Source organism: Onychostoma macrolepis, chromosome 19 (assembly GCF_012432095.1).
Source record: "Onychostoma macrolepis isolate SWU-2019 chromosome 19, ASM1243209v1, whole genome shotgun sequence".
Lineage (NCBI taxonomy): Eukaryota > Metazoa > Chordata > Actinopteri > Cypriniformes > Cyprinidae > Onychostoma > Onychostoma macrolepis.
The window spans coordinates 6629518-6647420 of NC_081173.1; the positions used below are offsets into that span (position 1 = coordinate 6629518).

The following is a 17903-nucleotide window of genomic DNA, read 5'->3' on the forward strand; positions in this document are numbered from 1 at the left end:
AACAAAAAAGAACATTTATTTTCAGGTTCATAGATGTGTCAATTACATCTGCAAATGGATGGTAGTGTTGTCAGACTGTGTCTCAGCGTCTTGTGTTTCCCCTCCTCTTGTGACCGTATTTGGAATTCCTGTCCGTGTCCTAGTTTATGCCTTCATTAGTTAATCAGTTCCCAGCCCTGTGTCATTAATTATCTCGTTTCCTAGTATTCTTAAGTCCTGTGTTGAGTCTTAGATTGTCTACGTTGTCAGTTTGTGTATGTCAATGGTAGTTATCGTTAATAAAGTCTGTTGTTCCACGTCTCCGTGTTTCCCTGGCCTCGACGATGCCCCGTGACAAGTGTTAACAAATGCACAGTTATATCGTGTCCTTGGAAGGGGGAAGAATCATGGACTAACAGCATAAATGCAATGCACAACATTTCCCCCGTTCTTACTCTTGTGTCCCGAATGATATGGGCACAAGGAACACAATTAACATGTACCACTTCTATATTAAAGGAGTCATGATATGAGAAATTAAATTTCCCTTGATCTTTTGGAATATAAGGGGTCTTTGTTTTCCTGGTTACTGGTTTGCTGGTCCCCAGCATGGGATGCTGGTTGCTGGTCCCCAGCATGGTAATCAGGTGTGCTGGTGGACCAGCGTAAGGTATGTTTTGCATGCTGGGACCAGCCTGGGATGCTGGTGTGCTGGTGGACCAGCATTGTTGTCTTTTGGGTGCTGGTATGATCCCAGTAAGACCACAACAAACAAGCACTACTCAGTTTTCATATGGTCCTGATCTATAGAGTGTAAAAGTAACACTGAAGCAGTGTTGTAGTTAGTGAAATAAAGTAGATTCACTCTACAAGTGATGACTGAGCATAAGCGATGACACCTACGGTTAATAAGCAGACTCACTGAGAATAAGAGGAATGGCAAGAACAGAAAAAAAAGTGAAGAGGTGAGCTGAAACACATCAACTACTTACGGCCACACAGCCTTAGATGAAATCAGTATCTCACCAGAGGATTATTAAACAACTGCAAAAAAGAAAATTACCATATTCACTTATTGCAAACCAGTTTGGCTTTATTTCTTTCATATGGTACATGCACAAAGGTTGCAAAAGTCTGTTACCATCAGAGTTGTGTACATGGACTCTGGACTTGGACTCAGATTCGGACTGCAATTGAGAATGAACTTGGACTTGGATGGACTCAGGTGGACTCAGATGGACTTTTCTGGACTGCACTAGGCGGTTTAGCGAATCACAACACACTGGGCCAGCTAATCAATCTGAGCCCATTGCGTATTTCTGAGGGAGGGGCTTCATATGTCAGGGATCTCCCCTGACAGCCTTGTCTGTCTTATCTTTGTTTCATGTTTCTATGTTTGTTTTGTGTTTGAGCACATGGCTCTGTCTTTGTTGTTGTCTGCCATGTGCTCCTCCTGTCCTGCCTCCTTGTTACCTGTTACCACGCCCCCTTGTTTAGTCCTTGTGGAGTCCTTGTTTGTCTGAATGTTGTCACATGTCCCTCTCGTTCTCTTCTTGTTTGTCTGAGTGTTGTCACCTGCCCCTCATGTGTCTGTCCTCGTTTGTCTGAATGTTCTCACCTGTTCCTCATGTTCTCTGCTCCTTTATATTGTGCTCCCTTTCTCTCTTGTGTTGTCAGTTTGTTGATTCTAACCTGTTGTGCTTACGTGTCTGTTTGCTAGCTTGTGTACCCTTTTGTCATACTGAATATACCCTGCTTAGCTGTTAGTTGTATTTTGTCTTTTGTCAGTTCAGTTCAGTACAGTCCAGTCTTGTCCTGTCCGGTCCTGCCGGCTGAGCTTCTGGGCTGCCTCCTCCATCTGCCACACAGCTAGTCCTGTGCTGTGCCTGTGAGATCACTGGTGTGGAGTGGCTGCACCGCATGTTCCTGGCAGACCACCGCTGCCTTCCTCTGGTCATCACCTGCATAGTCCCTTCTTTGGCCTACAGCCATCCGGGGCTGGACCCTACGGCCTCGCTCTCAGCCTGCCTGACTTCTAGTCCGATTCCCTGCCTATTGTTTGGACGGTGTTCACTCCCCACCTCACCCTCTCTTGTCTTGTCTGCGAGTCTGTTCAATAAAACTGTTTACACATTCTGTATTTGAGTCCTCCCTCCAGATCCTTGACATCATAAAACCAGGAAGTCATCAGAGCATTCACATGAGAAGGGACAGAGCAGTGTAGAAAAAAGGTGAATTATTTGAAAAATGTGTATTTTTAAAAATGAAGCATGAACACATGTTAGACTGCACCCCATAAACACAATCAAGCCAAAAAAAAAGCAATCAACCACCCCTTTAACCAAAATATAACACGAACAATGACAAAGTTGTGACAATAGCATTGTTATAAAATTAACAATATTGTAACTTATACAAATGAAAAACATGATAAAAGCAGTTTCCCGGAACATAACTTCCCTCAAAGAAATTCATAGGAATGCTTCCTCCGTGTAAATTTCCAGCAGTTTAAACTCAGTACAAAACTGGGCTTGTTTGTAAATCCACAGTAGCTGGAACCCAGTTTGGGCCATTTCCATTGTTCTGTGCTAGCACTTGTGAGCCTACAGTTTCTTTTATCTTTTCTGGTTTAAGCAACTTAAAATGTTGTCCTCAGTTCCCAACTGAACAGCAGGTAAGCTGGTAAAAAAAAACTGCTTTATGTGGCATACTATAGTAGCTCAGTAAGAAGCTATAATGCTAAGACATTAACGAAGTGTGCTCTGTCGTAGCAAAGCTTTCAAAGCATGTTACGTGGTAACCTTTCTGTGAGACCATTTGTTGCAAGTTGGTACACTACATACAGTAAGCTTTTTCCTAAATTTGTCCATCAGTTCCTGGCCACCAAAAATAACTCCTGGTGATCTCTTTCATGCAGGGACCTCCACACTGTCCTGTGTGTAGCTTCATGACCTCAAGAGAGGTATGATTTCACATCCTGGTCACTCTCACCTTTGTCATGATGTTTTCCATGATCCTGAATAGCACAGGTTCACAGCACTGGGCCAATGTGTGAAACAAGAACATTTCAGCCACAGGTGTGACTTTTATCCTGTCAGAGATCCTGCCAGTCTGGACAGTCTGTCTGCAATGCAATTGACTTTATGTGTTTATGTGTTTTTGACTAACATTGTACATGATGTGAGTACAGTTAACTATTTAGGTTTGTACATTAGCACGGACTCGCTAACTTTAACATTAGTTAGTTTTAGCCAGAGATACCTTGCTGAAGCACAAGATGACATTAATGTTCTGCTTCAGCAGATGAAAAAATTTAAATTAATGAGAGTATGACAACCAGAAAATTATACTGAATAATAAAATAAATTTCCATATTCCATTGTCCATCCTTTCAGGATATCTGGAATCCGTGTTACAAGCACCTACATTTTTGTAGCACAAACACCATCAAACCAATGAGAGCTTCAGATCTTCCAATTATACCCATCCCCAAGCAACTGATACTCAACTGCCATTGGCTAATCTGCATTCGATGGGAGGGGCCTAGTTGGTCAATTCCGATTCTTTGGTACTTGATGTCATTGGTGTGTGCAGACAACACCTTTGGATCCGATATGCAGTGATATGCCATTATAAAATTGAGTGTTCGATGATCTATCAGCAAAGCAAGTTTCAAAAAGATGAATGCACAATGCTCAATGCGTTTCTTTCATTCTGTGCACAATTTGGCTGTGTTTTACTCAGACTCCTTAAAGCAAATGCAGTTGGTCTCTCCTGACCATTTTCCATGATGTGGGTCAAGACAGCTCCCACACCATTTAGAGAAGTGGCATTGTCTGAGATCATGACAACTAGATGAGCCGAGATCCCCCACAAAGACCTTGTGGCACTGGCACAGATCCTCAGTGAAGACAACAAGAACCAGGCATTTCCTCTGCACAGACCCACTATGGTCAACCCTGATCTTCAAGCAGAGGGAACTGATTAAATATTCTGAATGATATCAGTCCATAATTCTAATCTGTGATGCAGCCTATATTTGAACCATGTTTGTTTGTCCGGCCAGAGAAGAACTGGGTTCCTTGCCACTGTTGCCTTTTGGATTGCTTAGTTGGGGGCACTTAATATTTCACAGTATTACTGACTTTTATGCTGCCTTCACATGCTATCGGAAATTTCCCACTTCTGAAGTTGTAATCTGAGTTCGTCAAATGCTTTGGTGTCGTGAAGAACAAAAACCATGGTGAACGGCCTATTCATTCTTTCCTGTTTCTTGGGGAAATTTTTATTAAAGCCAAATTAGAAGATATTTAGTCATTATCCAACAGGTTTTGAATAACATGTAGCGTCCCATTCATTGGTAGCCATAGAAACATCTATATAGTATTCAGCCGGCTGAATATTCCTAAATTTTGGTCAAATAAATACAATTTTCGCTGTGTTCAGTACATACAATATGCAGTAAATGGTTGTTTATATATGTAAATATACATGACTGTAACGGCAGGAGAAAGTAATATAGATGTTGTGAGAAAATGAATAAAACTTTACAGTACTACTGCTACGATTCTCTCCGCTGCCATATTTAAAGTTTATGGCTCGCCAAACTAGGAAACTCGGGTATCAAAATTATCTCAGTTTCTCAGTTGTAAATACGACTAGGAAGGCCGTTCATATCCAATTTCAGGCTAGGTATTTATGATAATTCAAACTCGTATTTATGATAATTCCGATAGCATGTGAAGGCAGCATAATACACTGACACTACTGGTTGAAAAATGAACGGAGATGAATGATGACATTGTAGGGAGTTAAATTATTTCCTTTATGAAAATAACTCCTCGTGAAGCCAAAACTTAGGAACTCTTACAATGCAAATGTCAGGCCACAAAACAAACTCTTCAATCAGGCTTTGATCTCTTTGTGAAGCCAAACACCCAGGAACCCCTACAATGCAAATGTCATGCCACAAGACAATAAAGTCACTTATATTATGGGAAATATTGGAAACTTAAGTGAATTCTGTACCTCTGTTGTGGATGGTCTCCTTTCAAAACCTGATAAACATTGCTCTACAGGTGTGACCATTTGGGGCACGAGAACAGCTCCTACTGAGGCTTCTCATCCCCCATACACAGATCTAATCTGTTTTGGGGCAGAGAATAAATGTTTATGGGCCTTTTGTTCTGGTAGTATTTAAGGGAAAGTTGCAAATCAGTCAGGGCGATTTGTAGCCAGATCAGCCCGTAGTGTGGAGGGTATTTAATATGTTCCATACTATGTATCTTCTTCTTGAAGCCAGGTAAACATTTTATTCTTAGATTCATCTTTGAACAACTGATGTTATGTATTTTCTTATTTTTGAATTGGCTTCTTATTGTTTTATTATGTAATTGGCAAGATACGTTTACCTGACTAATAATAAATTGTTATATTTGACTTATTCTGACCTCCTCTGAAATAATTATTTTCAGTAGATTAGAGTTGTAGTCTAGTGTTTCCACAAATCTGCGTCCAGGACAGATCATACTGAAGTACCAATGAATGAAGCGGGGGCTCGTCATTAGCGATCTTCTGATTTCTGTCTGTCACTGACTTAACAAGTTACAGTTTTCGTGATTATAGAAAAAATACACTTTTTATTATGTGCTAGCAGAGTGCAGCCTATTTAAAGGTATTATAGTCACCCTGTATCCTCTGAGTAAGATCGACTGGCGAGTTTGTGCCGTGCATTCGCAGTTGGCCAGTGAATTGCTAAGCTACACTAGGTCGCTAATAAACGAATAATTGAAAGTATGGGATTTTCGGAATAATCAAATATCTAAGTTAATGTACAATCGATATCTGTGATCAGTTTAATTATAAATATTATCTAAGTTTAATGATCACTTGAAATTGGAGTCAGATCAAGCACGGAGTTAGACTAAAATTGAAACTAAATCTAGATAAACTCAGAAGCGCAAGTAAAAGACCGAACACGCATTAAACCTTCGACCAGGCCGCTGGATTCCGTTGTTTGGACTAGCAGGTGGATCCTTACAACATTAAACTCATTCCATAATGTATTACTTTACAGAGTTATTGATCCAAACTGAATTAACAATGAACTGATTTCAACTGAATAGTGAGAGCTTACTTTTGTAATTTTAGAGATGCTTTACTGCAGAATTTAATTCTATTTGTATCACTGAATCATTATTTTCCTGTTTATTAGGGGTGTAACGATACGCGTATCATGTATTGAACGGTTCACGGGCAATTCCAAATGGAAGTGATCATCCCTATCCCCTTGGAGTGGGGACTTTGGAATGAGCAGGGCACATGCGTGTCATTACGTAGTCCAGGCATCCTCAAATCTGGCCCACTCCTGCAGAGTTTAGCTCTAACCCTAATCAAACACACCTGAGCATGCTAATCAGAGTCTTCAAGATCATTAGAAAATCACAGGTAGTTTGATCAGGGTTGGAGCTAAACTCTGCAGCGGATTGGCCCTCCAGGGAAAGATTTGAGGAACCCTGATGTAGTTGTTTGGAATGCACTTGGTGAAGGGAGCGTAATTTCCTCATTATCTTCAGCTGCAGATTCGCTGACGGACACCGGCATAAAAAAAAATACATTTTACATTTTACAAAGTTATATATATAAATTATTATGCACCAAGTGCACTCCAAACGACTACATAATGACACGCACGTGCCCTGCTCACTCCAAAGTCCCCACTTCAAGGGATAGGGATGATCACTTTCTTGGAAGTGCCCGTGAACCGTTCGATACACGATACGCGTATCGTTACACCCCTACTGTTTATCACTTTAAAGCTGGTCTGTATTGTATAATCATTAAAACAGAAACACTGCTCATTGTATAAACAGTCATTTCCAAGTTTGAGGGGAAAAATATAAGTTACACTTTATTTTGATAGTCCACTTTAGACATTCTACTAACTATAAGTAACTTTGTAACTACTGTATATATATATATATATATATATATATATATATATATATATATATATATATATATATATTAGGGATGTCAACGTTAACGCGTTAACGCATGCGATTAATCTAAAAAAAATTAGCGTGTTAATATTTTTTTTACGCAAATGACCTCAACTTCTTCCCGTCATCGCAGCGCGGAAGGTTATCTATCATTGTGTGATGAGGGTACAGCACCAGTGTTGCCAGGGTAACGGTAAGGGCAGGGTAACGGCACAAGTGGGCTATTTTGATTCAAAGTCGTTTTCTGGTGAGATATCTGTACTTTTACTTAAGTTTGGCTTTCAGGTACTTCATCCACCTCTGTTTGTGAGTCCTGAAAACTTACACGTGTGAGTTTGGATATAGAATGCAATTGTTATTCTCATCATTAACCTGTGTGAACTTAACCGTATTAAGGTCTCAAATACAGGACTGAAAACTGTATTCTGTTGCTGTGTGAATGTGGCCTTTTTTTTTTCTTTTTTTTGTTGGTGACAGGAAATATCATTGTTTGTGATGTGATTGAAAATTCCCCTTAAGTGTTTCATGCCTCTGTGGTCACCCATGCTCAGAGTTGTAAGACGAAAAAGGATGACGTCCTTCACTTCTCTGACTTACTTTTGATAAAACCTCAAAAGGGTCAGCTCAATCCAAAATGAAGGCCCACTATGACCTTTATTATAATTTCTGCAATGACCTGACATCAACAGAATTAATTTGACAACAATTTCAGAACCACTTAGCAGTGCCTATTAATAGCTCCCTGATCTTCCCTTGATCTCCCCTCCCCTAGTGCCTAAACCAGATGTTACCTAGGCTATACAGGTCAGTGCAGTATGGCTGCCCCTGACTAAATATTTTTCTAGTTGACTAGTAGTCAAATATACGTGCAATTAGTTGACAAATCACATGTATATATTAATCTAATTACTTAAATATATACTGGGAGGTGGGGAACAAAACCATAATGAGCCTTTAATATAGCCTATTCCACACTCAAGCGCAAACATAAAATTTGCCACAAAGCACTGGCAAAAGTAATGACTATGAATGTGTTGGGGAAAAATAGCAAGGAGATATTTTAATTATTTATTAATAAACTATTGTTTTGTATTGTTCTGAGTCAGTGTGGCTGCAAAGATGTAGCTGACGATGCTTCTCACCATCTCCATAGTAGAGTGGATGTGCCTTCAGGAAGAAATGAAAAATCATGATGAAGTGATTTCAGTGTGTAGTATCAGTACTTTTGACCATTTCAAGCACATTTTAAAAGGATAGTTCACCCAAAAATGAAAATGAAAATGAAAAAGGAAGGGCTGTGGCCTTCAGTGAAACCATTGAGGTTTTTTCCAGGCACAACTGACAGAGCAGGAAAGGCTTTCCTGGTCATAATGGTCACTGGTTGTCAGAATTAGAATCAGAATCAGAGGTTTCAGGGTTTAACACCAAGCATTTCTGAAGACTCTGTTGATCTTCTCCTTGATTCATTTAACTCAAAAGTTAAGAATGTTATTGATGATACTACTCCTGTAAAAGTCAGCAAGAAGAATGGCAGACAAAAAAGCAGTACAGAATATGAAAAGACAATGCAGAAATGCTGAGCGGATGTGGCAGAAGATGAAACTTGAAATTCACTATAGCATCTATAAAGACAGCCTTCATGCTTTCAATGTGAAACTAGTCACAGCTTGACAGACCTTCTTCTCAAACCTTATAAACAGTGACTTAAACAACACTCGCACTCTTTTTGCTACTGTTGAGAGACTAACAAACACCCCAACCCCAATTGAAATGCTCTCCGACAGAAAATGCAATGAGTTTGCTTCCTTCTTTTCTGAGAAGATCAATAATATCAGAAAGGAGATTGGCACATCCTCAAGTTATGCAGAGGTCACACAGATTCGGCCACAATTTCCAAAAAAAGTTACTATGTCTGTTTTTGAAGCAATTGATAGCAAAATTTTGGAAGAAATAGTACAGCACCTTAAATCATCAACCTGCTATCTTGACACACTTCCCACATATTTTGTTTTAAAAAAATGTGCTTAACTGTTTAGAAGCAGATCTCTTAGAAGTGGTGAATGCCTCACTTCTTACTGGGACTTTTCCAAACTCCCTGAAAACTACAGTTGTTAAGCCCCTTATGAAAAAGAGCAGTCTTGATAACACCATATTAAGCAACTATAAACCAATATCAAATCTTCCTTTTATAGGCAAGAAAAAGTCGTTTTTAATCAGCTGAACAACTACTTAAACTCAAATGGATACCTGGACAATTTTCAATCTGGTTCCTGACCGCATCACATCACAGAGACAGCGCTCATTAAGATAATAAATGATATTCACTTTAATTCTGATTCTGGCAAAATATCAGTGCAGGTACTACTAGATCTTAGTGCTACGTTTGACACTGTTGATCATAACATACTTCTAGAGAGACTGGAAAACTGGGTCGGGCTTTCTGGGATGGTGCTCAAATGGTTCAGGTCATACTTACTGTAGAAGGGAGAGGTTATTATGTGAGTACAGGAGATCATAAGTCTAAGTGTATATGCTCCCACTAAGTCAAATAATGAGAAAGAACCAAATTGCCTATGACAGCTATGCAGATGACACCCAGATTTACCTAGCCTTATCTCCAAATGACTACAGCCCCATTGACTCTCTCTGCCAGTGCACTGATGAAATAAACTGTTGGATGTGCCAGAACTTTCTTCAATTAAACAAGGAGAAAACTGAAGTCATTGCATTTGGAAACAAAGATGAAGTTCTCAAGGTGAATGCATACCTTGACTCTTAGGGTCAAACAACTAAAAATCAAGTCAAGAATATTGGTGTGATACAGCTTACACTGGCTTCGAGTTATATTTAGGATTGATTTTAAAGTACTTTTACTCGTTTATAAATCACTCAATGGCCTAGGACCTAAATACATTGCAGATATGCTCACTGAATATAAACCTAACAGACCACTCAGATCACTAGGATCGAGTCAGTTAGAAATACCAAGGGTTCACACAAAACAAGGGAAGTCCGCTTTTAGCTATTATGCTGCCCCACAGTTGGAATCAGCTTCCAGAAGAGATCAGATGTGCTAAAACATTAGCCACATTTAAATCCAGACTCAAAACTCTTCTGTTTAGCTGTGCATTTATTGAATGAGCACTGTGCATTGAACTGATTGCACTATATTTTATGTATAATCATTTTTATTTCATTTTTATTTAAATTCATTTTAAATCAATTTTTAAATAATTTAAAAGTTTTTTAAATTCCTTGTTTTATTGCTGTGATTATTTTTTTATGATTATTTTACTTCCTTTTATGTAAAGCACTTTGAATTACCACTGCGTATGACATGTTATATAAATAAACTTGCCTAATGAAGGAGCAAGAAGTGGACTCCGTGGCCAAATTAAAGGAGCAAGGAGCAGCTTCTATGGTTGTGACGGCAGCGGCCTTCATGATTAAGACCACCAGCACCAGTGGTGCCACCAGATCACCAGTCTTGGGATCACTGGACTGATGTAGGAAGCATTGAGACCACCAGACTTGGGATAGCCAATAGAATCAGACTTTGAAGTGCTGAAACCAGCAGACTTGACCACTGGATTTGAAAACATTGAGACCACTGTACTTGTAACCACATGCACAGGCTCTGACATTGATTGAGCCTCTAATGTAGGCTCTGGGACAGACTTGACACTGTCCATGGACACTATACATCATTAATAATGTGTATACTGAGTTTATATATATATAGTGGTTTTCTACGGGGAAATGTATCTGCATGTTGGTATATACTGTATTATACATCATCAGTAAGGTGTATACTGAGCTTAAGCCACACTAAGCATTTTTTTAAATAATTTAACCATGTTGAATTACAGTCAGAATGCAAGCCCTAAAAATACAGTGCATTAAGTTGCAAGCACTGGATAATACAATGCTTTTTTGGGGTTTTTTTTCAATTCAATATGCTTTTTTGTTTCAAATACCCCTGTCATTATTTTACTTCCATATTGATAATTTCTAATAGTAACTATAATGTTAACTGTATCAGCTAGGAAAATGCTCTAAAAGTGATTCCAGTTGTATTGTTTTCTTTGTGGCATTACCATCATAGTTGTGGTGTGGGCTCCACTATGCTCTTAGAGTTACAATGATTTTTTTTTAAACTTTGTTTATAAAGATAAACAACAGTCTCAACCTTAACCGTAGCAAATTTAGAATCTCTAACTCAAAGGCTCCTGTGCCACTAACTGTCCAAAGTCACACTCATGTTTGAGCTAAAATAGAAACTGTCAAATGTGATATTAAGGTGTGTCACGATGCACACAGCGGGGAGGAACGAGGAACACAAGACGAGGAGTAAACTCAAATATAACCGTCTTTAATCCAGACAAGGCAGGGCAGCCACACAGGAACAGACAAAAAGGAACTGAACAGGCAGGAACTAAATAAACAGGCTAATAAACACACAGCTGAATTGAATTAACTAATAATCACACTGAACAAGGACAGGAACATGACCAAACATAGAAACATGAGGGCAGGAAACACAACACAAGGCTGACAAGGTGCAGCATAGCATTTTTGGCAATATCTTGGTAATGTTATACTGCCCATTGCTGAAACTTCTGGGGAAGTACAGTTAAACCCCATAGTGAGACCAGTATGCTAAATGAAGACTAGGAGTCAAATTTGTAGTTCAGTCAGTTGGCAGAGACTGAAGACAATGTTTTCTTAAAACTAGTATGTATTCTGGTATTTATTTTACAATCAATGCTTGTATTTGGTATCTGAGAGGTGACTGAGGGTCTGACTCATGTCAGGAATGCAGTAACGGCGTTTACTCATTCAGTCCTGCTTACAGAGAATAAATATGTATAATTCATCTGAATATATTTGATAAAAGAAGAGTTATCAGTTTAAACTTTGTTATTATGTGGTTCTCATGATAAGACATGTAAAGACCAACACAGTAGTGTTTCTTTGTTGTAAGTTAGTTTAAGGCTGGCTCCTCATACTCATACAGTCTTTAAAAGTGTGGAGAACTATGATTATGTAATCATCATATACCGGGTACTATAAGAGGAGGGGATTGAAAATCCACCTCTTCACTTCATATGTGAAATAATGACCATGTTCTGATGCTCCCTGCCATGCTTGATTATCTTCTCAGTTGCACCTATATTTATAGTTATTTTTCTTGGTGTGAACTAGCCTTAATGGGTCAGTTCATTTACATGGACAGAGAACATGTTTCACATGAACTATAATACAGTCTCATATTGAACATATGTAATACAACTAACAATAATACAAGTGGAAATGTGATAATGCTAAGCTGGATGTGTTGTAGACTCATTGTTGTCGTCATTCTCACCATGTAGCTTAAGCATGGGCTCAGCCCACATACTTATGCAGCATTAACCCAGGAACTCTGTACTTCATGGCCTCCTTTTTGAAGTTGTTATTATATATTTTTAGGCATAATAATATCTAAACTTCTTTCATATACAACATATCAATAAATACCAACATTGGATTTAAATGTTTTTGTTTTGTTTTAAAATTATTTTTCAGCCTCATGTTTTGCAAGCTCTTTGACTCTATTAAACTGAATTTCTTATCTGTCTTATCAAACTGAACCTGTGACATTTTAACTGCTGGTGTTAATAAATGTTCTCAGTTGTATCAAGTTGTGATATTCATATTAGTTGTGAAAAGTCCCACATTTGTCTTACCACAATCAACACCAGCATTTGTTTCTTAAAGGGATAGTTCACCCATTGGGTTTAATTCCCGGGGAATGCATAAACTGATTTAAACTGGTTTATGCATTCCATGGGATTGGCATCATGTTGCTTGAGCTAAAGAAACAAAAAAGGAACTCGACCTCAAATTTTTCCAAGAACAATTTTCCAAAGTTTTTCAAAAATTGTACATTTAGAGGTACAACAGCTTGTCACTGGGGTAATACTCTCAAAATTATGTATTTTTATCTTCATCAGCAGATGATGATCTTTCTAGGACATAATCAGGATGTAGAGCTTCACCCATTTTAAAGGTCAAAGGTTATGAATGAATGCATGTATTGCACTTGAAACTGGCAATAATTACTCTTATATTTGACCAAAATCAATGATTATTGTTCAATCAGAATAATGGTTGTTGGGCAATATACAGGTATAGCAGTTGTAGGGTGTTTACCTTAAAAATACACTGCTTTAAATTTAAGAGCTTATTTAAGAGCATATAAGGCTCATTTGCATTGTATATAGATTTTAAGGGATGGAAAGAAAAAAAAAATGCATGCACAAGTGTAAATTCAACAACAGCAACAACAACAACAACAACAACAAAAAACAGTTCACATGAAAGTGCTAATTATGTGGGGTTGTTTTGACAGAACATTCCGGTGTGTGCCTACACCAGCTGTGAAAATTTGTTGTGGCAACACAACACAGTAGAAAAGCATTGGTCTGTTCACCGGTGACTTTCTTAGCTGAACATCTAAATGCAAATTAGGGTTTGCAAGAATTGCAAAAAAGTCTTCCAATTCAATTAATTTTCAGGTCTATATGGACAAGTGTGGAACTGCCTTTACAGCATAAAGGGACAATGTAGGAGGATAGGAAATACATTCACACTTGGTGTGTGTTGTCTCTGTGGTCACAAGATCTTTGTGATGAAGGCAAAATTCTCACAAAAACCTACACAATAAAAAAAAAAAAAAAAAGGAACAAGGAACCTTATTCAGCACAGTTCTTAAGACCTAAGACTAAAACAATATAGTAATAGATATAATATTTAAGATATAATATTTTCTGTTGCAACCGAGTTTTGTTTATTTTATTTGTTTTGTCAGAAATGAACTTACTCTTTACACCAAGGCAGACTTAGTAACATTTCTGTTGCACAATAACAGCTGATTATAAATAAAATTACACTTGTTTATAAATCAGGTTATTTAAACATTGAGAATTATACATTTTGATAAAACAACAACAACAAGTGATGATTTTTTATATGAATTTTATTAGACAATAATTCAGGGTGTTATTGATTTTTGGCCATAAAAACAGTATTACAAAATATAAATAAAAATTGTTGTTATTATTATTTTTGTTTGCATAAACCACTCAGTACATATCTATGTCTTGAAATACACATAGACTATTATGGCAGTAAGTTTAAATGTAGTGTTATCACAAAAAAAGGAAGGATTTTGTTTATTTATTTTCTTACTGAGAAACACTTGTTAAATGCACTTATGGGAAGCTGTAAATCCAGTTGCAAGTGAAAAACGAATTGGACTCCAGTTCAGTTATGGTATATGAAGTAGTTAACTGGTCTGTACATTAAGATTTACCTGATACTTGATATGAGGAGAGATGATGGCTGTACTGCCTGACACATTATTATTAAAAAAAAAAAAAAATGTATATAAAGACATCTTGATGTACAAATTGTGTTTATTTATTGGAACACTTAGGAAAAAAAGTTAGTGTTTTGTTTGGAGATGAGTGGTTCTGGATAAATGCAGAGATGCAGAGAGACCAGATCTTAGTGGCAGATGCAGTCGAAGCCCACGGCTCATAGTAAAAGACAGGAGCATTTGGACAACTTCTCGTGGCTCAGCAGACCATGCTGGGTCGAGGCCAAATTCTGGATCAGGCTCCAGAAGTGCTTGAAGCTGATGCCTTCCCCATCTTTCACACCCATTTGCTTCAGCACTTCTCCAAAATTATCCGACTAGAGAAAAAGAGAGAGAGAGAGAGAAACTCACTGGTGTTCAAAATGTAACCCATTTCACAAAGGTTTTTTTACTTTTGCTTTTGAAACCTGGCATTTTGTCGCCCTCGTGTGGTTTGTCTGTATGGCTTCATAATAAATATTCTTAGGAGTCTTTTTAGTTTTTGGAAAGATTTTTAACAGCTTTAACAGTTACTCTGCAAATTCAAATACAGTGAGTACAACAAATGCTACCTTTCAGTTGGAATCTTTAAAGATAATCAAATTATTAAACTTGGCAACACTTACATAATCATATACAAGATGTATATTAATTCTATGCCAAGATACTTTTTCTCTAAATCTATACAGTCTGTACAGTTTTTCACTCTTCTGCTACAAACACGTCACAACATGAACTGTGAGCATAGTTACATCGGCACTGAAATACGGGATCACTGAAGTATTGTTCAAATGTTACAGTACCATATACCTCAGAGCATTAACTCTTCATTCAGCTAAAAGAAACACAAAATCTAGATGTCAGAGGTTCTCCCTTAAGCTGTAGAAGGCCTGCCATAACATGATCTGATACCGACTATAACTGAAGAGCAGCGTCAGTTTGACTGCAGGAGAAATTATTTATCATTCAGATCAACGGCAGCCACCATTTTGCTCTCTCAATGGAGCCACACCCAGTGTCCTTCGCTGGCTCAACCTGAGTTCAAACTGATCTGTGTAATCAGTCCACACCTCTTTCTGAGGCAACAAACTCTGGGAAACATTCTCTGTGAAACCAACCAATCCCTCAGACTGAAAAACGCTCAATTATGGTTAAAAAAAGGCAGTTGTGGTTGCCAGAACTTTTCCGTAACAAATATGGTGACAACGTTACAGGCATTTTGGGGATGACGTATATTTTTCACCTGTATGTTTATGACATAAAAACCTATTTTTGCTAAGTTAAACATACAGATAATAATAATTAAGACCTGCATGCTGGCTTAAATGTCTTTCCAGCACATGGAGCCAATAATAACAAAGACACTGTGCTTCCTACACAAAGACAAAACACCACGAGTAACACACACGCCTTAAAACAACACAAAAACATTTATAGGCCTAATAGGCCATTGTTAACATAATCACTTAACTGGTTTCGCTGTAGCATTGTCATATTTTCTCCTATTGAAATTATTAACAACTGTTACACTGTAACTACACTATGTACAATCACAGGAAATGAGTAATAACAGTTTTGAGTCATTGGTATCTGTTGGAATGAATAGCAGCATGGGTTTTACCTTGACTAAAGTTGGCAGCTGGGAGGAGAGGAGAGTCTTGAACTCATCTGCCTTCAGCGTAGGCCGGTTATCAGAAGAAGCAGCATGGAAGTTTGAGACCAAGGTGTCAATGGCCTTCTCAAGGTCAGAATACTGCAGAATTAAGAAAGTACAGACATTGTGTACAGATGGAGACTTAATATAGGTGGGGGTTTTACTATAGTTAACAGATTTTAGTTAAAACCAAAATATCATAGTCTCACACAAAAGTTTTTATTCTCTAGTTCTTTAGAAAACCACTCATGTATTGACATTTTAAAGAGCCTAGAAACAAATACACTGATTTGGAAAGCTTACAATGATCTTTTTTGCTCAATGCCTATCATAATTCAACTGGAAAATGTAATGCATGTAGCTGAAAAATGCTAAATATTTCAGTATTTAGAAATCATTACTTCAGTTTTGGAGTGTTAATAGCTCTTCTTTGTCTTTTATAATTAATCAATGAACATTAGGACTAAATCAGTTATATGCACCTGTTTCCATTTACCTCTAAAAACTCGAAAAGTGTGTGCTTTTACTCCCTCCAAGATTATCAGAGCACTATCAAATAAACTGTCTATTCAAACCTTGTTGCTCTAAGACAATTATCCAGTTCAGTACCTGAAATACCTGCATATCAGGCCATGACAGCCAGCCCTCTATGCATTATTTACTTAAGCTTCTTTTATGATGGAAACCATTTCCCTGTTTTGTTAAAACAAAAGGTTAGGCTTCTACTGCTTTGACCTAAAATACACTTATTGTATGGTGTTGAAATACATAAAAACGTGTGGCTACGATTATAAAAAGTGTCAATATGTAACCCCAATTGCAGTCTTGACCATTCAAAAACTTTCTACACGCTTTCCCCCTCTTTCTTTAAGTCCACATAGGCAATCTTCGTCTTGAGGCTTGTCCCAGAGAGCAACAACGCAAAAACTCTGATTGATTCCCCGTGCTTTCCATTTCTACACAATGGCTGTATGTCAAAACCTAGTAAGCTGCCTCCTTAGACAGCATTTTTGGGTATCATCGGCCTGATGGGGGTGGTTAGGGCAGGGACGCAGCCAGCTAGGTTTTGACACACAGCCATTGTATCGTTTGCATAGATAGAATTGCGAACGAAGCTCTCGACTCATATGGCTTGAATTATCTTGACACTGGCCATATTTCTTTCTTTGTTAGAGACCATTAACACAGGACGCGTTCCTGCGTTCAGAAACAGAGCAGCGGAATGCGAAACAACGCAGTGTCTTTGAGAGTTGAATTTCAATTTACATGTCCTATAAAACGCGGTGATTGTGGTACAAGACGTGAAAAAAACAACGAGACACGTCACGACGGTAAAATACAAATGTAAAACGCACGTAATAATAATAATAAAAAAAAAAACAGAAAATAGGCGAGGCAAAAGCCTCATTGGCACTTGTATTTTATTGATTGCTCGCAAAAAAGAAAAAGAAAAAGGAAAAAACCTTAAATAGGCTAACCTTTAATAAAAACTAGTTCCTTAGACAACAACAAACTACAGCATCTGGACACTGTTTCGGTCAAGTGCGGAAGATTACCGAGATTGACAGACAAACGCGAAGTTTCCACAGAACAAACCGACGAAGCGAGCGCAGCTTACGAAAAAAACTCATAAACTTATAACTGCATGAAACCCAATTGAAATGTAAAAGAGCAATCACAAATACATGAGATAATGTAAACCACATACCTGTGTCGCCATTTGACGTGATTTGTTTTATTTTCTTGGCTCTAGATAAACTTTGCTGTTCCCGTCGTGCAATGCTCGTTACTTTACACTCTCAGCGTCCCATCGCTTCTGTCACATCTTGGCTGACATCCTGAATCCTCCCACTCAGGAAAAAAAAAA

The 17903-nt window shown here is 38.0% G+C and overlaps 1 protein-coding gene across 1 annotated transcript; it reads right to left on the bottom strand.

Annotated features, from left to right (window-relative positions):
* Window positions 1-13983: 13983 nt before the first annotated feature.
* Window positions 13984-17903, bottom strand: s100v2 (S100 calcium binding protein V2). Its single transcript, XM_058753642.1, has 3 exons — window positions 17745-17903; window positions 16004-16135; window positions 13984-14720 (listed from the first exon to the last, which is right to left on the bottom strand). The coding sequence occupies exons 1-3, from the start codon at window positions 17754-17756 to the stop codon at window positions 14562-14564; spliced, it is 303 nt and encodes a 100-aa protein (XP_058609625.1). The 5' UTR covers window positions 17757-17903; the 3' UTR covers window positions 13984-14561.

Excerpts from the sequence above, each read along its gene's own strand:
- s100v2 (XM_058753642.1), bottom strand. Across the intron at positions 14,721-16,003 it reads AGCTGCCAACTTTAGTCAAG|TCGGATAATTTTGGAGAAGT; the intron begins GTAAAACCCATG and ends CTTTTTCTCTAG.